This window comes from Epinephelus lanceolatus, chromosome 19 (genome assembly GCF_041903045.1).
Source record: "Epinephelus lanceolatus isolate andai-2023 chromosome 19, ASM4190304v1, whole genome shotgun sequence".
Lineage (NCBI taxonomy): Eukaryota > Metazoa > Chordata > Actinopteri > Perciformes > Serranidae > Epinephelus > Epinephelus lanceolatus.
Window position 1 is genome coordinate 20,972,793 of NC_135752.1, and position 22,035 is coordinate 20,994,827.

The 22,035-nt window shown below is 40.6% G+C and overlaps 2 protein-coding genes across 2 annotated transcripts; one reads left to right on the forward strand and one right to left on the reverse strand.

Annotated features, from left to right (window-relative positions):
* Positions 1-556: 556 nt before the first annotated feature.
* LOC117269819 (uncharacterized) lies at positions 557-5,967 on the reverse strand. The gene is made up of 2 exons (XM_033647160.2): positions 5,827-5,967; positions 557-5,318 (listed from the first exon to the last, which is right to left on the reverse strand). The coding sequence occupies exon 2, from the start codon at positions 5,312-5,314 to the stop codon at positions 3,878-3,880; it is 1,437 nt and encodes a 478-aa protein (XP_033503051.1). The 5' UTR covers positions 5,315-5,318; positions 5,827-5,967; the 3' UTR covers positions 557-3,877.
* A 3,953-nt stretch (positions 5,968-9,920) lies between these two features.
* LOC117269827 (protein phosphatase PTC7 homolog) lies at positions 9,921-19,828 on the forward strand. The gene is made up of 6 exons (XM_033647169.2): positions 9,921-10,457; positions 12,378-12,557; positions 13,651-13,849; positions 15,595-15,718; positions 15,861-15,990; positions 17,242-19,828. Exons 1-6 carry the CDS (start codon positions 10,256-10,258, stop codon positions 17,298-17,300), a joined length of 894 nt encoding a protein of 297 aa, XP_033503060.1. The 5' UTR covers positions 9,921-10,255; the 3' UTR covers positions 17,301-19,828.
* The last annotated feature ends 2,207 nt before the right edge of the window (positions 19,829-22,035 follow it).

Below are 22,035 nucleotides of genomic sequence, written 5' to 3' on the forward strand. Positions count from 1 at the left end.
CTAGACCAGGTGTCTAATTGAGACAGGCATTTATTTGTCAAAATATGTAGCCACACCAAAAGGGACTGGGTGATTAATTGAGGTTTTATGGTAAATTATTCTGAGAATATGTAGGTATTTTCAGGAATTATGCTTGATAGTCTGTAAAACATCTGCAGAATTGTTGAATCTCAACTAATAAACTGTTGAAGTGTAGGTTGACTATCCACATAAAATGTTGCCACTGTTTTTGGAGCTATAGTTTTGACCTTTTTTCATTCAACAAAATATACCAAATGCATTACTGTTAACAAAAAGCTTTGCCTAATACAGTCTAAAGTTGGAGATGTTTTCTAATGCAGATATGTCCTGTCAGAGTCAAAGCAAATGGTGGCTGAGAGTTAAACTGCAAGTAACTCTATTGGTTAGGTAACATATTAGCTATTATTTGTTTTATTGTCTTTATTCTATAAATTGGTGTTATTATTTAAATAGTGCATTAGTATAAAGGAGATTGTGAACAAGAATATGTGGCAGTGTTTGTGGAATTATATCATATAGACATGAGAAACCATAATGTTGTTACTTATTTTATTTAACACACAAACATTCATGACAAACCATATTAAATCATGTAAGTAACCCAAAGCGTTAACAACTGCAAGTCAAAATCAGAGGAGTCACACAGATGTCAAAATGAGCTCAATGACACAGATACAGAATATCTAAAGCTAAAGGGAAATAAGTGCACTTTACAGATATTCTACAGCCTGGTTAGTATGAAAATGTCAAATTGTCACTTCATATCAATTGGGAACATTTTGCCAGATTCAACAAAAATGAACAGGAAACAATGCTGCAGATTTTAAAAGAATACATGTGGAATGTGAAATAACACATAAGGACTAAAGACCTTCACTTTAAAACAGAGCATTTGAACACCTGTAGATACACTGTCAATGTTTGGACTGCATCATACAACAGACAGGATGCACTAGTGCTCTGTCAAAATAGCGGACTGAAATGAATAGTGACAGCTTCTCTTTAAAATAAACATTAACTTGAAAAGCCTTCAGACTTAATGTATGAACCATTTTTCAAAACACAGTAACAACGTGCTTTACAAACGCAGAGGGGGAGAAATAATTAGAACATTCAGATAAAAAGAACAAAAACAATCTGGAGCTGTAACATCATCACAAACACAAAGAAATTAGGTGCAGATAAATTTATACAATACACAAACTCACAGATCCAGTGGCAGAAAAAGGAGGGTAAGAGTTTCATTCCTGGGGAGACATACACCATGACAGCCAGGGGAGTCTGGGGTTTGTGGGAAGCAAACAGAAGTATTTACAGACCTGTGACTATCTGACTGTGATTCGCAAAGATTCAAGTGATGAGAGGAAGATGGGAGATGTACTGACCGGCTCAAACCTGGAAAATTGCTTGGAAACTCCAACCACAGCAGTATCCATGTAAAATGTGACAGTGAACCAACAGACGCTGTAACCTCCGCTGTTTCCAGGAAACTGTAAGCCAGTGTCTCCAGCTTCAGTTTAATCTTGCCTGACTCATGATAGATACGACATTAAGGGGCTGTGTGTGAAGAGTGAGATTACCGTAAAGCTTAGCATTAATGCTCTGATACCAGAATTCAGCACTGAAGTCTTGAATTGTTATGGACCTTATCTGTGCAAAACCTCAGTCAAATCCCAGCTTCCACCGGACAACATGTAGCACTGCACAGACTTAAAACATCAGGCACGACAACAAACGTACCTATTGTTCTCAACAGCTGCAGGCAAGGCAGCAACATCACTACACCACTGATGACATTTGCTGCACATCAAAGGACACAAGCTCACTGACACCCCCTATTGTCAAGGGCTATTACATGCAATCCAGGATTTTACAGGCAGCAAACTGTGAGAGTATCACGTTCCTTCAGTCATATTTAGATTTGTACCATTTAAGTGTTTAACTGTCAACTGTAGGATAGTAAACCATTTGTCCACAGGCAGCATTTCCAATTATGGTCAACTGATGGTGGTCATTAGGGAAGTCTGATTCAATATGTTTGTACCAAAATGTGCCCACGTCTCAGTTATGACCATTAAATGGCCTCATCTCCATTGAACAACGCAGAGCCAATCATCGCCACATATCCATTACTGAACTGTTAGCAAGCCACATTATGAACTGAGGGCGTTTACTTCTTTTCTCTCACTGATAACATATTTTCTTCTTGTTTTGGCTGTGCTTGGTCCCGGAAAAAAAAAACATCTGAAGGAATCATATCTCCTTTTGTTCCCATTGACATACTATATTATTTGGAAGTGATCACGACATCTGCTTTGAAAACCTGGTTTTTAAATGGTTTAAAGTGCATCAACACTGGGTTAAACATTCTTTTGTGCAACCCAGAATCCAAAAAAGTTGTGACAATGTGTAAAACAGGAATAAAACCAGAACGCAATGGTTTGTAAATCCTTTTCAATCTGTATTTAATTAAATATAGTGTATAGTGTAATATAGTGTACTGATAAACTTGTTGTTTTGTGTAAATATACACTCATTCTGAATTTGATGCCTGCAACACGATCCAAAAATGTCGGGACAAGGGCATGTTAACCACTGTGTTATATCACCTTTTCTTTTAATGAAATTCAGGAAGCATTTCAGGAACTGAGGACACTAATACTCCTTTTCCACCAACATTAAAGTGGTTCTGTTCTAGTTTACGCACCTAATCTTCATCCATTTAGAGCACTGTGGCCAAAAAATAAATTGGTTAAGAACCCAAAAAGTTAGTTCTCAGCTGGAACCAAAAAATGGCAGTTTTTCCTAGACAACATCAGTGGGCGTGTCATATTCGACAGGTTGGAGAGGGCAGCACTGAGGAAGTCAAGTGAGAAATCGTCAGACAAAAAAAGAGCATGCAGTGGTCTCTTTAATAGTTGGTTCACGCTTGAACATCATCCTGAACAGAACCACAAGAACCATAGCTAACTTGGTGGGAAAAGGGTATAATCGTTAAAGTTTTGAGGGTGAAATTTCTTCTTTTATTTGTCTTCGCAACAGGCCCCAAAATTCTCAGGATTTAAAGAGTCTGTGTGGACGAATGGACCAACATCCCACCTGATGACTGTGAGAGATTTCTTTTTTAAAGACAGGAAGAGCCTTGATCTTGGCATTGCAAACAAAGGCTCTTAATTTCACATGAATAGCTGCATTGGAAATATGTTTCCTCCACTGTATGTCAAAAAGGATTCACATTACACTTTGTTTTTAAGTACATTTACACAGAATCCCAAGGTTTTTTTTAAAATCAGAGTTGTGTTACAAGTGAGCAAAATTTCCCTTTAAGCACATTTAAACCACTGAAAAATCAGTCCGTTGAATTGTCCAGTGCAGATGAAAAGGATGAGTGAATGATGTTAGTCGGAGCTCTTAATGTTACATTCATATTTTACACAGTAGCAGACATATTGTACCAATAAATTGTCACAAAAACTGAACTTAAGTACCCTGAATCTGTTTTCTATGCATTCAGTGCGTAATAATGTGGAGTAAAAATAAGTGCAAAAATAACAAAGATGTGAAATTAATTATTGAGAGACTTAACAGAGAGAAAATCGTGCAGCTTGTACAACACACAACTGATGCCTCCATGATCTAACTGTGAAATCTTACACTGACTGCTGCCTCTTAAAATGGACGCCTTTAGTTCCTATATACACATATTAGTTTTCTGAGACGATAATAGAGGACTGACTTTATATGACCCAGAAAGCCCGCTATGGAGATAATATACATTAGCCTTGTATGGTCGTGCAGATATAATGGAGGAAGTAGAAATCCATTTAGGGTATAGTAAAAGGAGGACAAAGTGTTCTCACTGGAGGAGTAGCATGCTGGAAAGTAGCATGAGGAGGGACGTGAAAAGTTGAGCCGCCCCGTAGTTTATAGGGCTGCTGCCACTTGGCATGACTTGTTGTTCCGCCTTTCGTTCCTGCAGAAAGCGCTCCGAGTAGACCATATATTGCTCGACGCAGCGCCGGGCCTTGACTTGCACAATTAGGGCCGGGTATCCAATCTCCTCAATGCTGACGGTGTCATCATCGTCATCAGCTCCACCCTGACTTTTAGGTGTGGTCGAGCCACTCCTCTGGTCTTTCAGAGTGTCAGTCCTATTCATACAGTTATCCATGAACTTGTCGTAAGATTCTGCCCGAGGTGGAGGCTTGTAGACATAATCACGCCCATAGTCCTTTTCATCGGTGGACTGGGTACCATAACGCCGATACATGTAGTTGTTGTAGTAGTACTCTTCTTCGGGATTGCGGAAACTGAAGTGTGGTCGAGGGAAGCGCCCTAATCCATATCCGACGGCCATTCCAGCCACAGCACCCACGCCTGCTGCCAGCATGGCTTTTTTGGCAAAACCTGAAGACTTGGGCGCGTAACCCATGTTCTGCACAGAACGAGAGAAAGGAGACCCTCCCATTCCATGACCACCGCCATATCCATATCCTCCACCATAGCGGGGACTGAGGATCTTATTATTTGGGTTCCAGTTGGTGTAGCCACCAACCCCTCCACCAGGGTAACCCCCCGGATACCCACCAGCTTGACCCCATCCCGGCTGACCCCAACCCTGTCCTGTATTCCCCCCTCTGACTGGGTAACCACCTGCTGGGTAACCACCTGCTGGGTAACCACCTGCCGGGTACCCACCTGGATTGACACCTCCCCTATTAGGATACCCTCCTGCACCTGGGTAGCCTCCTGCAGGGTAGCCTCCTGCAGGGTAGCCTCCTGCAGGGTTCTGGTTAGGATATCCTCCTGGGTTGCCAGGTCTGCCTGGATAGCTACCTCCCGCTGGGTAGCCTCCTGCAGGTTGATTTGGATAATTCCCTCTCCCTGGGTTTTGGTTCGGATACCCCCCAGCAGGATATCCACCTGCAGGGTTCTGGTTTGGATAACCTCCAGGATTGGCTCTACCGGGATACTGGTTAGGGTTACTACCAGCTCCTGGATAATTTGGTGGGTTTTGTCTGGGGACTCCTCCTGGATTAGTGTTGCCTGCTCCAGGGTAACTTCCCCCAGCAGGGTATGGATTGGGGTTTCGATTGGGACTCTGTGGCTGTCGGGGGTAGCTTCCCGGCTGAGATGGTTTTGACTGTGTCCCACCCCTGTTGTTCCAAGATGAAGAAGAAGAGGTTTTCTTGCCGCTGCTGCTGCCGCCTCTCTTCGCCCATGCTGATTCGGTGTTCAACAGAAACACAATCAGGAGGGACACAAGAGCTATGTCACACAACCTCCCCATCATGGACCTGGAGAGAAAAGTGTGTCACAGTAATGATCATAATAAGAGTCAAGCATATTAAAACAAGCGTTGCCACTCCTTTTCCTGAGAAATGACATATCATATGGCCCAGTGCTACCTTCTCATTTAACAGTGGATTGTTATATAACCAATTATATTACTCTATAGACCAAAGAGCGAGAGATAGTCAATAGTCAATCCAAAAAGACACTCGTAATAACGTTTCAAAGGCATTCACGATGCACCCTCTCACCATTATCCTCACATCATTTGGTTAATCTAAATAGAAATATGCCTCAATAATAATAATAGGCCTGTGCTAGCAATAATGAGTGAACGATGGCCTGTTTTTATTTTAAAACGGTGAGTACCAGTCATTGCATCATAAGCATCCTGCCGACAAAGCGGCACACATAGGCTCTAATAATAGGCTATGTGTGTCGCTTATTTCCCCCGTCGAGCCTACCCACAAATAAATAACATCATCAATAGATTATAAGTGAATTATTTCTTACCGTGAAGAGACGGTCTGTGTGTGTGTGTGTGTGTGTCTCAGTGGTAATTCGGTGACAATGCGTTGTTGTGCTCTCTCCCTCCCTCAGCACGGTTATGGACTCTGGCTCGGGGTGCGCTCGTTTTCATGCATAGCAAGTAGCCTGTAGGGAATAGAGGTGGGGACAGTTTCCTGTGACGTAGTTGTGATAATCATGATTTAGCCAAAAACCACATCTAAAACCAAAAGGTTATTTCTTCACGTGTTTCATTTCATGAAGCGTATGAATTTATTACCACTTATACACGGGCACTAACTCGAATTAGTTAGCTTTAACTGTCAGCTCCATTTCTGACCTCAGTTCACCTTAAACTGTATTTTACTACAATATAAGCAGCATTTGCTGGTAGGGCAATTAAAAAAATACAAAGACAGATAGTGTGAGTTTTGATGGGTTTATATTTTCTGGAGCCTTTGTTAAATTATAAAATAACCTTATAATTAATAGAAATGCACCGCAGGCTAGACAGTGCCAGGGATGGTACAGTCCAACGCCCTCCGTTATGTCCAGACGTTTAGAACAAGTGCACATCTGAAGCCTGCGCACTTCATCCCAGCTCACTGCAGGAACTGCGGGTCCGTCGGGCTTTTCTTTTTTTTCCCTCCACAGTCTTTATTGTGCACGACTACATTTACAGAATACAAACGAATCATAAACAACAGAAATAAACGCAAAATAAAAGGACAAAAATTTACAAAAAAAAAAAAAAAAAAAAACACCAACAAATAATATATTTTAATGTTATAATGCCAGAGGTTTTGTTATATGCATAATTTCATAGTCATTAAATAGCCTAACTTAAAGCTCTTATTGTTGTTGTTGTTGTTTTGTCCACTTTCTTAATTGTGCACAAATACATTAACAGAATGTAAACAGATACAGAAAATAAAAACTAACATAAAAAAAGGACAAAAACTAAAAACACAGACAAAAATTAATACATTTTAATGTTAGAACGCCAGAGTTTTTGTTATATGCATTATTTTTATAATCATTTAATAACTCAAAGGTACTCTTGTTGCTGTTGTTGTTATTGTTTTGTCCACTTTCTTTATTGTGCACAAATACATTTACAGAACATAAACAGAGACAGAAACAACAAAAATAAACACAAACTATAAGGACAAAAAAAACATTTATAATACCAGGGTTTTTGTTATGTGCATAATTTTATAATTATTTAATAACTTAAAGGTATTGTTGTTGTTGGTGTGGGTGGTGTTTGTCCACTGTCTTTATTGTGCACAAATACATTTACAGAATATAAACAGATACAAAAACAACAAAAATAAACACAAACCAAAAGGACAAAAATTAAAAACACAAACAAAAAAAATACAAAAATAATACAACGTTGCCAGGGTTTTTATTATATGCATCCTTTTATAATCATTTAATAACTTAAAGGTATTGTTGTTGTTGTTGTTGTTGTTTTGTCCACTTCTTTTATTGTGCACAAATACATTTCCAGAACATAAACAGATATGGAAACAATAAAATAAAAAAACAAAAACTCAAAACACACACACAAAAAATACAAAAATATAATACAAAATTTATAATGCCATGGTTTTTGTTATATGCATCATTTTATAATCATTTAATAACTTATAGGTCTTATTTTGTATTTTTTTGTTTTGTTTGTTTTTTGGTTGTTCTTTTTCTAACATTAAGGAACATGGTGCTGTGTTGATCAAATGTATTAATAAAGTACAGGAAAGTCAGTTTGGTTTCTGACCTTTTTTTTTCTTCTTATGAATATGGAATTTTCCAAAAAAATAAATAAAGAGTTGTGTGCTATGCAACATGTTATCATTACACATATCACATACAGTACAGGCCAAAAGTTTGGACACACCTTCTCATTCAATGCGTTTTCTTTATTTTCATGACTATTTACATTGTAGATTCTCACTGAAGGCATCAAAACTATGAATGAACACGTGGAGTTATGTACTTAACAAAAAAAGGTGAAATAACTGAAAACATGTTTTAAATTCTAGTTTTTTCAATATAGCCACCCTTTGCTCTGATTACTGCTTTGCACACTCTTGGCATTCTCTCCATGAGCTTCAAGAGGTAGTCACCTGAAATGGTTTCCACTTCACAGGTGTGCCTTATCAGGGTTAATTAGTGGAATTTCTTGCTTTATTAATGGGGTTGGGACCATCAGTTGTGTTGTGCAGAAGTCAGGTTAATACACAGCCGACAGCCCTATTGGACAACTGTTAAAATTCATATTATGGCAAGAACCAATCAGCTAACTAAAGAAAAACGAGTGGCCATCATTACTTTAAGAAATGAAGGTCAGTCAGTCCGGAAAATTGCAAAAACTTTAAATGTGTCCCCAAGTGGAGTCGCAAAAACCATCAAGCGCTACAAGGAAACTGGCACACATGAGGACCGACCCAGGAAAGGAAGACCAAGAGTCACCTCTGCTTCTGAGGATAAGTTCATCCGAGTCACCAGCCTCAGAAATCGCAAGTTAACAGGAGCTCAGATCAGAGACCAGATGAATGCCACACAGAGTTCTAGCAGCAGACCCATTGTCTAGAACAACTGTTAAGAGGAGACTGCGCGAATCAGGCCTTCATGGTCAAATAGCTGCTAGGAAACCACTGCTAAGGAGAGGCAACAAGCAGAAGAGATTTGTTTGGGCCAAGAAACACAAGGAATGGACATTAGACCAGTGGAAATCTGTGCTTTGGTCTGATGAGTCCAAATTTGAGATCTTTGGTTCCAACCGCCGTGTCTTTGTGAGACGCAGAAAAGGTGAACGGATGGATTCCACATGCCTGGTTCCCACTGTGAAGCATGGAGGAGGAGGTGTGATGGTGTGAGGGTGTTTTGCTGGTGACACTGTTGGGGATTTATTCAAAATTGAAGGCACACTGAACCAGCATGGCTACCACAGCATCCTGCAGCGACATGCCATCCCATCCGGTTTGCGTTTAGTTGGACCATCATTTATTTTTCAACAGGACAATGACCCCAAACACACCTCCAGGCTGTGTAAGGGCTATTTGACCAAGAAGGAGAGTGATGGAGTGCTGTGGCAGATGACCTGGCCTCCACAGTCACCGGACCTGAACCCAATCCAGATGGTTTGGGGTGAGCTGGACCGCAGAGTGAAGGTAAAGGGGCCAACAAGTGCTAAACACCTCTGGGAACTCCTTCAAGACTGTTGGAAAACCATTTCAGGTGACTACCTCTTGAAGCTCATGGAGAGAATGCCAAGAGTGTGCAAAGCAGTAATCAGAGCAAAGGGTGGCTATTTTGAAGAATCTAGAATATAAAACATGTTTTCAGTTATTTCACCTTTTTTGTTAAGTATATAACTCCACATGTGTTCATTCATAGTTTTGATGCCTTCAGTGAGAATCTACAATGTAAATAGTCATGAAAATAAAGAAAACGCATTGAATGAGAAGGTGTGTCCAAACTTTTGGCCTGTACTGTATATTATCACATCAAACGTATTTGTTTCAACATTTATCTTAAGTGTCTTTTTGGAGAGTTGGAGGTACTCTTGTCTTTTTTAGGGAGCTGGCAACATCAATCCAAAATATTTTGGTGTATAACCAGAAAAAAATAAAAATAAATAAATAAATAATAATAATAAATGAGAAATAATCTCTTTTTTCCAGTCCATAGAAATTACACTTATAATCAATATTCAGTATAAGTCTGTCTAACAAAAGCGTTACCAGGTAATTTGTATATCTTGAAAGATCCTTCTTAACGGTTATTTATACAGTATTTATCATACATTGTTTGCTTTCTCCATCTGTTTATCATTAAATAAGGAAGGCTAAAAGCATCTAGAAGAATGGTCAGGAGCAGAACTTAATGTGCTCCTGATATTTTTTTGTCAGAGCACTTCTGTTTCAATATATACGTATATATAAATATTTTCCACCCAGTCTTCAGCATGGATGGAACAGGTGGATGTATGTTCTATGGCTCAGTATCCGCAGCACGAGCGTTCGTCACGCTGCTCTGTCATTGGATGATGTCGGCCTGCCGTGACGTCAATTTAGTAAACCGTCAAACACCCGTATGTACTCGCAGCTCTCTGTCCGGTACACAGTGGAAACATGTCGGGAAGGAGGGAGCCCAGCGGAGGAACTGCGTTCATGAAACCTACACCTGAGACATAAACTGACCGTTAATCAGTCCGGACGGACGGTGGGGTGTTAGCAACCGCCGGGGCCACGTTACTATTTCACGGAAGCGGGCCGGTCACGAGCGAATGGACGGATAAAGACCAACAGCCGGGGCTCAATCAGAAGAAGTAGCCCAGCAGGCAGGCGGCCGGGGCCGGGCAGAGAGAGAAGAAGGGACAGTGTGTGTGTGCTCGAAACAAGACTGGGTTGCTGCTTGCTAGGGGATGTTATCCGTACTGTCTTATGGCAGACTGGTAGCCAGGGCTGTCCTGGGCGGACTCTCTCAGACGGACGGTCGGGACTACAGCCTGATCACCGCCAGTTATGGCTTCGGTAAAGACTTTCGGAAGGGGATCCTGAAGAAAGGGATGTGCTACGGTGATGATGCCTGCTTCATTGCGCGGAACAGGAACGCAGACGTTTTGGGTAAGCTCACAAAAACACTGCATTTAGCTTGCTGGGGTATGTTAGACCCCATCTGTGTTCAGGTGACCTTCAGTTAGCTAGCCTGCACGTGCACCGACCCTCGGATGAAAACACAACAGCCCCCACCCCCTCCAAAAACACAGCCATAACTTTTCTCCCCTCTCCACCGTTATGTCAGCTCCTCTTGGTTTAAATGACGCCTTACAAATCCTCACAGAAGCTCAATGTGGCTACAAGCACGTCATTTTACGTATAAACTGTCATTGTGTGCCGTTAGCGGGTGATTTTAAGGTGGAACACCGAGTGACCTTTCACCCAGATGAGCTCCAACTGCAGAATACACAGCGGCAATGCAATCAATCAAACACACCTAATTAGGAGACATAGATAAGCTTCATTAAAGGTGGAAAGCACTTTAAATGCCCATATAACAGCCTCTCAGACTCAACACTACAATGTCTTGCAAAGGTCAGAATGGTTGAGCATGGAGGCAGCCATGTTGCTAATAGCGTCAGTAGCCTGCTAGCTTAGCCGAGTGTAATTGCTTTGTCCTCACCGCCCAGCTGACAGGAGGTTAAACAGCGAAATACTTCACCAACCACGTGGCTTGGTCGACACGTTTGCTTCGTGTTTTATAGTTTTCAAGCAATGTGCAGTCTGAAATGTTGAACTGGTGATATAAAGTAAAAATAGCCAGTTCTGAGAAACAAAACCCCCAGCAGGGGCTTCACGTGTTTCACATGGCCAGCTGAGATGTGGTGGTAGTTAAATCTGGGGTGAACTTCCCTGAAGTGGACTGGGGTGGCTATCAAGACAGTTTTTTAAGAAATGTATACTATTTTTTAGCTTGAATAACAGTAATGGATGGTGGTCCTTTCTTCCAACATGGCAGAGGGAATTTCCCAGGGTGTATTTTGTTATTTTAGTTTCCTAATCCAGGGAATTTCCACCTGCAGCACAAAAAGAAAATGAAACTACAGCATGGGGATATTACATATGATTAAAAATGATGTTTTCACATACCATAGATTGATGCCAGTAGTTCATTAACAAAGTGATGAACATGGACATGACATGGGGTAACTGAGGGCAAAATACTGTAATAGTATGCCTTGAAGATACATGTTATAGCACTATTATTACAAGCATTTTCTCCTTGTTTTGCAGCTCTTATTTTAAAGAAACCAAAAGTATTTGTTTTGTCAGGTGATGCAAGCTGCAGTTTAATCAAGGTCTGTTTGCTCCTGCCACCGTCTTTATAGCTCTTGATCTTGACAGTATGTACTGAGAAGATATGCAGTCGAGTCATCCAGTATCATCCTGCTGAATCCTGAGTATGCGCTACCCACTTGGATCGACTGCCATCACATTTACTTCTCTCTGATCCAGTCTGGCATTTTGTTAATCCAAAAAAGCATTAACCCTCACAGCAGTTGCAGTGTTTGGTTCGGATGATGATTTTCATGTCGCCTTCTGCAGGCAGAGAAAGTTACTGCTGCTGCAGTTTATTAAATTTAAATGACATATGATGGGTCTGGGGTTTGGTGCTTCACATCAATGCCAGACTGTGTCCTTGTACAATTAATTATTCTTTTCATTATTGATGTATCTTCCATTTATTTTTTAGAAATAAAATGTCAGTAAATTGCTTGTTTTGTCTGAGCTAGATATTCATAACACAAGACGAATGAAAGCAGCGAGTGCCCACATTTTTAAAGCTATGTTTGCCATTTTTCCTTGAGAAATGACTCAGATAATTAATTGATTATCAAAATAGTTGCTGATTGAATTTTCTGCTGTTGGACTCATTGGTAAGTCAGCCCTGTTGTTTCAGCTAGTATGATTAAAGCATTTGTTTGCAGATGGGTGAGCACCAAGAAAACAACTACATTAAAGTTCTGTTCCCCTGTTGTGTATCAGGTGTTGCAGATGGCGTGGGTGGTTGGCGTGACTACGGCGTCGACCCGTCTCAGTTCTCAGCCACGTTAATGAGAACCTGCGAGCGACTGGTAAAGGAGGGACGCTTCACTCCCAGTAACCCAGTGGGTATCCTTACATCTGGCTACTATGAGCTTCTACAGAACAAAGTTCCCCTGCTAGGTGAGTACACACCGATTCAAAATTACATACAGGTTATGCCTTATGGTGCACACACAGTCAGCGATGCAGTGAGTCATGCCTCCCATGAGACCAGCTGTACTCTGAGAAATGCACAACATCTACAGGATGAGTCAGAGTGCTGGCCTTGCTTAGCGAGATGCAGAGAACATGTTACTATAAGTCGTAGCAGAACGGATTTTCATTTCAATTGCATGTTACTTTTTTTTACCAACCTGGCAGAAAGGTGCGTGGAAGGATGGAGGAGTAAATAAGACAGATAATGATTAAAAAGTAATATATATGATAAGGCACAGAACGTCAGGGATTTTAGTTATCATTGATTTAGGTTTAGGTCAGTATCCTGAGTGATGTAATACCTACGAGATAACAAACTGTATTTTGTCATGCGTCCACTTGGAAGTCAAGAGACAGTGACCTTGTGGCACTGAACAGCTTCCCTTGTATGCGGGGTGAACATTTAGCTTCACACCAGAGCCCCATAAGGTCAAGAATCTGTAACTGACACTGCAGGAGGGCTGGACAGTTTTTTACAACCATGCACATGTCCAACAGGTGACCAAGGTCACATTTTTTTCTGAGACGCAGTATCCCTGATTTATAGCCAGCACGTACATTGAGTGTTTCCCTCCTCCCCTCCTTGTCAGGATGTTTGTCAAATGGCCTACTTTTATTTTGGGAAGCTGTGACAAGGTCTGTGCCTGACCTTCCCTGCTCAAGGTTACTCGGACTGTTGGCACCTGAAGTCACTGGGTATCTGGGACAGGCTCAGTCCATGACCTTTGTGTTTGTTTTCTTTGTTTTTCAAATTGCATAATAAGCTCAACCACCCACTGTGGGACCAAGAAATTAGTGAGGAAGGTGCACCAAAAGGCGACGATATACTGGTTGAGGTGCATTCTGCCTCTCTAGAAGCACACGAATACATCATGTGCTCCTTTTCTGCCTCTCTGTTCAAACTGAAAAACATATCTTTGCATTTTTTCCACTGACATCAATGTCTTTTTCACCGTGTCTCATCAGATGTCTATATTTATCCATAACCTTGTTGTTGTTTGCTCTCCTCTCTTTGTAGGGAGCAGCACAGCCTGTATCGTGATTCTGGATCGGCGGAGTCACCGGCTACACACATGTAACCTGGGTGACTCAGGCTTCTTGGTGGTTCGGGGAGGAGAGGTGGTTCATCGCTCAGACGAGCAACAGCACTATTTTAACACGCCCTTCCAGCTGTCAATCGCTCCCCCCGGAGCTGAAGGGGTGGTGCTCAGTGACAGGTCAGTTGCAAATTGTGTGAATGCAATTTAAAGAATAGAAATTAGAAAAAAAGATTCATAGTAGAGGCAATACTGCTGGCTTTACAACACACTGCACGGGTTATCTTTAATACAAGGGGAATCATAGAAAGATGAAAGTTAAATTGTCCTTTGTAAACCTAGCTGTGTTGCTGAGCTACTCCCTGTAAGGTGTGCCCACTATTTTGCAAAGCAAATGATTAAAAGTCAGGTTCACTTTCACTTTTGCTTCCAAACAATTGTTCAGATGGCAGAGTCAAGCTGGATTTGTTAACACATGCCACATCCTTTTAATGTGGGCAGCAAACAAATTTGTAATAGGAACTGACAGAGAGTGTTTGCAGAACAAACAAGATCTGCTATGGTGTCTCACTCCTGGCCAAACTAGGCTCAGCCTCCACATAGCCGCCTTAGATACTTAATAATCCTTTATTATTTATCGTTATCGCCTGCAGGGGAAATCTTTTCATATCCTGTTTATAGTTTGTCGTTTTTGTTTACAGTTCAGAGATTTTAGAAGTGAGCACACTGTCCTCTTTATCATCAAAACGTCCAATAAAACTCATCAGTACGAGGCGTGTGATAGTGAACATGCACATTAAGTATCGTCAAGAATGCTGTTCCAAAATGTTCCCTCATAAAGTGATATCTCAAGCACAAGACACACAGTGTACAAGCATGCACACAGGTGTGTCAGGCCACCCAGATAGGTGTCACAACTTGATTCTGACAATGGCAGCCTGATTTACAAGGGATAAATCTTTAGTAATCCATTTAGAGCAGCCTTGAGGTCCTGTTTTTAAAGTGTCTTTCCCCCCTGCTGGTTTAATCCTGCTCTTCAGGTGTGAAATAAAGTTTAAGGTTTAGCTGTTCAATGAGTAAATGTTCCTTTTTAAAGGGAAACTGCGCCTATTTTCAAAATTAATGCAATGGTCTAATGGTGCTATGGTCTAAGACAGTCCAAAAACACAATCTTTCTTCCAAATCCAAAAACTGTAGTGCCAAAATTCATATTTATGATGTCTGGTGTGAAGTCTGGAGCTGCTCCACGACAGTGAATTCCATAATTTCCATTATTACTGATGGCACTGAGAGCTCCCAGGGGAATGTTCTGAGCATATGGGTACATTGTCTCTTTTTGAGCTGAGAACACATAATAGAACAAAGCTCATATAGGTATAAAAAAGAAAATGAACACACAAAATAAGGCTCCCATTCATCATCTTTGCACCAGCAACTTTATACTTGATGACATCACAATTTGGAGACCTGCTTCTCTAGTTTCAGGCTTTGAGCGAGAGAGTAGCTCAGGCTCATTGATTCATTGTATTGATTAATCTTTCCCAGGCCATGGAGATAACATATTGGACATATTAATTTAGGTGGTGTTCCTCTTTAAGTACATGTACTGCTCTGTGACTTGCCACCTTAAAATAAAAACCCTCAAGATGAAGCATGAACATAAGGTGAAAGGCTCTCGATAATTAAACTTGAGTCGTGGGTAAGGCACCAGCGAGCAACAGGACCTCTGCAAGGACACACCGGACAGGCTGCTTCCGAGTCAGCTGTCAGATTAAACACCCACGCTGCGTCCACCGGCAAGATTTGGCAGAGTGACTTCTGACCTGCTTAATTCCATATTGGACACTGTTGACAGCAGCTCAGGCGCCGCCGGCTCCTGTTACACTTGTGACTGATCTTTCCATGCCCGCGTGTGTTTCCTCTAGCCCCGAAGCAGCTGACAGCTCCTCCTTCGACGTGCAGCTCGGTGACATCATCCTGACGGCAACCGACGGCCTCTTTGATAACATGCCAGACTATATGATTCTGCAGGAGCTCAAAAAACTCAAGGTGCCGCTCTCACACATATCAGTCATATCAGTCAGTCATCATATCAGTTTCCTCGAGCTGTCACATAAACTGTATCTGATTGTAAGTGAACACAGATGCAGACATATTTAATTCTTACAAATGCTTTTTTTTATCCTTTTAGACTACCAACTATGACAGCGTCCTGCAGACTGCACAGAGTATTGCAAAGCAAGCTCATGACCTTGCCTACGACCCCAATTACATGTCCCCTTTTGCACAGTTTGCCTGTGACAATGGCCTGAATGTAAGAGGTAAGTACACTGTGCTTCAGATGCTACATTATCCCTTTTTAAAAACACCCTCCTTTTAACAGTACATGTAATTCAAGCATTATTAAAAGCTGTTAAAGCCTGTTAAAAAATAGCTTTTTGCTGAAACTGTCACTCAATTCTGAAAGAAGAACAAGAGACATGATAGTCTGCCAGACAAATCCTGTCCCTCCTCTTCCTACTGCTTCTGATGGCCTTGACTCACCAAAAACAACCAGTGGAGTCTCTAACACAGCTGTCAGTCATGTCAGTCACAGCTCATGAACTGCAGTCAGAGTAGGCAGTGCTGATTAGATATGACTCAAGATTCTGTTACCACATGTCTGTGTTTCACCTCATTTGTTTTCAGAAACAATTTAGTGATCATTTTAACTGTAAAATAAGAAAGTTTGCTCCAGCCAGTGGGCAGTGTTTTGTTTCAGTTCATGGCAGCATATCTAACAGGTAACCAGTACACTAAAATTTGTTCCTGGAAACATTTGAGGTGAGAAAAAGGCAATCTTGATTCATATTTGATAAGCGCTGCCTAGTTTGACAGTTTGCCACAGGTCACGAGCAGTGTTTGCCATGATTGACAGCTGCGTTCAGGACTCCTCTGCTGTGTTTGGTTGTTTTTGTCCACATGCAGTAAGGCCATGAGAAGCGCTACAAAGCAATAGAGTAGGTAGAGGAATATGATTTATTTTTCGCAGATTATCTGTCTCATTTAATTCTGTATCAATACAGTGAAAGTTTCAGCAAGTATGACAAAACTGTATTGTTTTATAAGAGTTACCAAATACAGCTTTAAACCAAAACAGCCTTTTTGCCTTTTTTCCTTAAATAAAGGTTGACACAAAATAGCCATCACTATATCTTGTCAATTTTAACAGCTATTTTTTAAGTTTGATTTGATATTACACATACTTGAAGCGGATATATTAATATAAAATACACTGTAGACCATTTGATTGTAAGCGAGAGAATACGAGTTGTGAATATTTTTGCTGTCCTTAAAAATCGTCTGTTTAAAAATGTAAAACTTAAATACCCATGTTGAGAGTTATTTTCTGGCTGCACTCGCACCTTTAGTTTGGCTCCATTTGCTGGATCAAAGCTAAATAAAAAAGGAAGTGTCAGTGAGTTCAAAATAGCCTTACACTCGAGTGTGGGAAAAAAATTCCAGCCCTACTTTGCATGAACTGGTGATAGGTGTTGGCACGGTTCCTCACACTCTTTTGTCTTCTTCTGCAGGAGGGAAGCCAGATGATATCACGGTGCTGCTGTCCATTGTGGCTGAATACACAGACTAAAAAGTGTGTCTGAGAGTGTGTGTGTGCTTCTCTGGGGCTGACCCTCCCTTCCCGTCTGCATAAGTCTTCCACCTGCAGCCTTCCCAAAAATGCACTGCATCCTGTGGGCTGACAGGGGAGGCTCACCAACCACGACACACACTCCTCGCTGCGGGGCCGACGTCCACCCGTGTACATTTTTTGTTTTCTTCCTCTGTTGTTGTTTTGGTGCTTGAACGGTTGAGGGGAATCAGGCAGCTAGGACATTTTCATGTTGATCATGAGGCAGGAGGAGTTGAGCACGACGGGCTGAGGGATGCTTTTCAGTCGCTTGTGTCTGAATGTGTCGCGTCAACACTTTCTAGGTGTCTGGGAGACAGCCTGGGACAGATCGGCTTAAAAGGGGCTTTAAAACCTGGTAGCCCTTGTGTACAAAAAAGTGATATAATAAGAAGAGTAAGCCAAGCTTGGGATTTTTGGGAGAGTAGTGATAGAGTATTGAACCTGGCTAGCTGTCTCTGTTGCTCCAGTTGTTAATCTGTTCCTTGTTGTTAGTGTGTTTGAACAAAGCAAATGTATGGACTGAGAAAGCGGATGTCAGTAATGGATGGGTGTTATTAGAGAATGAGATTCAAGAATGGGCTTTCAGTTTCTTGGGAATGTGAACGTTGAAAGAGCGAACTGCTCCGATCAAAGAAACCTGTAAAGGGAAACCATAACACTTGTTAGAGCTTACACGTCAAGGCTAATCAGTTTTCGTCACTTGGCAGGGGGGAATCTGTCGGAGCACACATCCCGATAAGTTGTAAATATTTTTGTGTTTTTAGGGCTTCGTTCCGGCCTTTCTGTCGTCTTCGCTTCGGCTGCTGAAGCAAAGAGCTATTTCGTTACTATCGTGGAGGATGTACACATGCATTCATAAATATATTTTCTTGTATAGATGTTAATCTTGAAGTGAGCTTTATCAATCCCACACTTCCAGAGGCTGAAATGAACAAGAAGATCTTTGCTGAGATTGATCGCTGCAACACGTGTGGTAGGGAGGATGTTTTAAAAAAAAAAAAAAAAAGTGTGAGTGTGTGTGGTACACGTGAGTTATTGGGATGTGTGGCATACTTAATGTTAATATTTGTTATCTCACAAAGCTAAAGCTAGCATCTGGGAATGCTTACTATTGCAATGATAGGTCAGGCGTGTGTTTAAAGGAAGAGATGTATTTTTTTAAAGTAGTAAGAGTTTGAAGTGTCTGCCGAAAGGAAATATGTGTCATGGATGACAAAGATCCAGCTATCTTAACGAGAATCAGGTGTGTGTGCGTGTGTGTGTGTGTGTGTGTGTGTGTAGGTGTGTCAAATTTGTTTTTATGTCTCCGTTCCTTATTTCCCTTTTACATTTGTTTGCTGCTTCTCTTTTGTAATTCAGATGTCTGTATATGACTTGACATGATTTATACGAACATGGTCGCCATGATTGTAACGAGTGTGTGTAAATGTGTGTGTGTTGCATCAAATGACATTAATCAAAGACCTTGATTAGTACTGTTCTGCTCATGATAGTTTGTCCCTTTTTGTCTAGCAGCTCACCCAAGTGGTTCGGACAATGTCTTTTACAGTTTAAAAGCAGGTGCACCAAAGACACATTTTCTTTGTGTATGTCATACACAACGCTTTGTTGTTACAAACATCATACAGCAATACTGTAAATTCCTTGTGCTCTGAGTCTTGTGTGATGGCCAGAGGTGTGGGTCGACACGTTCAGATGGACATTAAAAATGTCTTTTCTATGCCTAAAGTTGTTTTTATCCAAGCAAAAGCTGTATCATATTCTTGGGTTAAGATGTGTGTGCGACTGGTTGTAACAAAGTATAGACAGGTTTATGAAACCAAAGAAGGAAAGCCATATGTAAACACATGATCAGGGCACTGATGTGTGAGCCCTGCTGTAAAGATGACATGTTTCTTCCTCATACACATAATGGACACAGTGATCTGCATATTAACCGTCTGCACTGTTCTTTCTGCATGGTTTCTTTCTCAGCTACTGGCACCATTTTACAAAGTTAAAAATCATTGTTCTTGTCTTTCAGAGTGGTTTATAAAGGTGTATAAAGGTACTGAACTTGTATTTACTTCAGAGATAGCCCTATATTTGACAGAGGGATGTATCCCATATGCAGAAGAAGAAGGGGTGGTGATGTAGGTGATGCTGCTGTGAACTTACAGAATGAGGGTGAGCACAGTTTCAGCCTTAACAAATAGCTAGACCTGTAATCAAGAGGCCTTTCCTGTCATTGCAAGCTTGTGTCGTGTCGGTCACGTTGCCCGGTGTTTGATGTAAGTGAAAGTCCCTCCCCCGTCTTTTCTCTCCTGTAAAGTTGTTTCTCAAAGGTGCTTCTGCAGTCTGTATGGTATGATTGTCCTCCTTTCAGCAAGCGATGTTTGTGTGTATGAAAGATACACCTATGTCTACAGTGTAACAATGCAGGTCTAATTTATGTAAATATGTTTTAAAATATGTACAATATTTAAATAAAGAATCTAGTATTTATACTAAATTCTCCTTGGTCTTTCATTGATGCTGTTCCATGTTTCATCTTCAGAGGCAGATGTGCTGTTCACAAAAGACATATCTGAACATGCAAAGTGATTGACAGCTCTAATAAAGCAGCTTTTGTTACAGAGAGGTTGAGAAAATTTGGATTATTGTATCAGCTGCATCCTGAATATTAGATGATACAATTTCTGTACTGACAGCACACATTTACCACATTGGAGCAGGTTAAATACAAAGGTAGTACAGCAGGGACATCATCCTTTCATAACTGTAAAATGAGCTTTTTCATAATTAAAATTCACTACCAGTTATGTGTATATATGCCCACTGTAAGTGTGAAAATATATAAAAATGAATTTTTAGTGTGGCCAATAGTGGTGTAAAGTAACAAGATGCATTTACTCAAGTACAATTTTGAAGTATTTGTACCCCTATTTAAGTAGGGGTTTTTTGTTTTTTTTTTGATTGTTTAACTGCTTTAATTGTTTTATTGTTGTTTTGGGGGGTTGGTCGTCATCTGTTTGACTTACTGTATTGCTCACATTTTTTTTTCCTTTTTGTACTTTAACATGTTCGAAATAACACCTTCAAACAAACAAACAAACAAACAAACAAACAAACAGTATTTCCATTTTCTGCTACACTCAGAGGGTAGAAGTACAAAAAGGAAGGAAATTTGTGTTTCATAGATCAATACATCAATAAATCTCACACCGTTGGAAAGACTTTTTATTTCCCTTTTAAATGGTGCTACATTTGTAAGCAACATGCATTTGTGGGATGAGCAGCAGAGCTGAGTATGTGGGTTGCGTCCATGAAAATTTGCCAGTTTTGAGCTTCTGGTACCCCCAGGTGCTGACAATCAGGTGCCAATCAGTTGGTGTCTGCTCCAAGAATTGACATACCACGTTTGACTGATCTGGATAGGGCCCGTGTGATAGGGCAACTTCAAGCTGGTGTTGCGGCATTATTTGGAATGAGCCCTAGCAAGGCCAAGTTCCATATAACAGGGGATGTCAGAGACAGGCCACGAAGTGGGCGTCCCAAGAAGACGACACCCCAAAACACCATATAACTGAGAACTGAGCAAACCACTCAGCTTGTTTACTTTTTAGTAGTTAGTTTACAGTTTTTGATTTTACATACAAAACATGACCAACAAATAAAAGTACACATTTACATTTTGAAATTATACATCAAACCACATAGGGGTATATGAAGCAAAAAGTGGCTCCCCCCTCAAGCAGCTACAACATTAATATGCTGCTTACATGTTAATGCATCAATAATCCCATAATACAACAATAACCCTCTCAAACAGGAGTAAAATTTAAATAATAAGTAGATAATTGAAATTATGAATGCAGGACTGCTACTCATTTTTACATGGTGGTATTATTACTGGGGGCCACAGACTGTTACAAAGTCTTGTTGAAGTATCTGGAAGTAATATTATATATTTAAGGGGAACTACATCCATTTTCAGAATTCATACATGTTATTCATACATGTTATTGCTGTGGTCTAAGACAGTACATAGTAAAATTAAACAACTCTCTCCTAAATCCAAAAGGTAGAGTGCTAAAACTAAAATTGTTGATGCCATAAAGTCTGGAGCTGCTCCATCAATGAAGAATTAGACAAAATGTTATAGATGAAACTGAGAGCACCCGCAGAAATGTTTTGAATGTATAGGAACATTTTCTGTTTCAAACCTGAGAACAATACTACTGAATAAAGCTCATTTGAGTATAAAAAATATAACAAAACTTCTGTGGCTCCACAAAATCAGGCTCCCAGCTGTGTCAACGAAGAGGCTCCATATTTAATACCCTATAACATCACAAGTTTGACACTGACTTCTTTGGTATCTGGCTTTGAGAGAGCAGCTCCTGCTCACAAATACTAATTGAACTTTCCTCGACCATGGAAATAACATTTTGGAATCCATAATTTAGGTGGTGTAAATCTTTAAGGGTTAATTTCACTTTTCCTGTTCTTCATATCGTTTACTCATACTAGGTCATCAGTTAAAACAATCTACATGAGTGGAATTAGTCTGAACATGGCACCTGTAAATGTACCTAATTAAACAGTTATTTTTCCAGAGAGGAACTGCTGCTGCATGTGACCTTTAACACATCATAAAATCACAAAATAAAGTGAAGTAAAGTCAAATTACTCTGACATGCACAGCTATAAA

Coding starts and splice junctions, on each gene's coding strand:
- LOC117269819 (XM_033647160.2), bottom strand. CDS start 5,314: ATGATGGGGAGGTTGTGTGACATAGCTCTTGTGTCCCTCCTGATTGTG.
- LOC117269827 (XM_033647169.2), top strand. CDS start 10,256: ATGTTATCCGTACTGTCTTATGGCAGACTGGTAGCCAGGGCTGTCCTG. Junction 12,558..13,650: donor GAACAAAGTTCCCCTGCTAG/GTGAGTACACAC, acceptor CTCTCTTTGTAG/GGAGCAGCACAGCCTGTATC. Junction 13,850..15,594: donor GGGGTGGTGCTCAGTGACAG/GTCAGTTGCAAA, acceptor TGTTTCCTCTAG/CCCCGAAGCAGCTGACAGCT.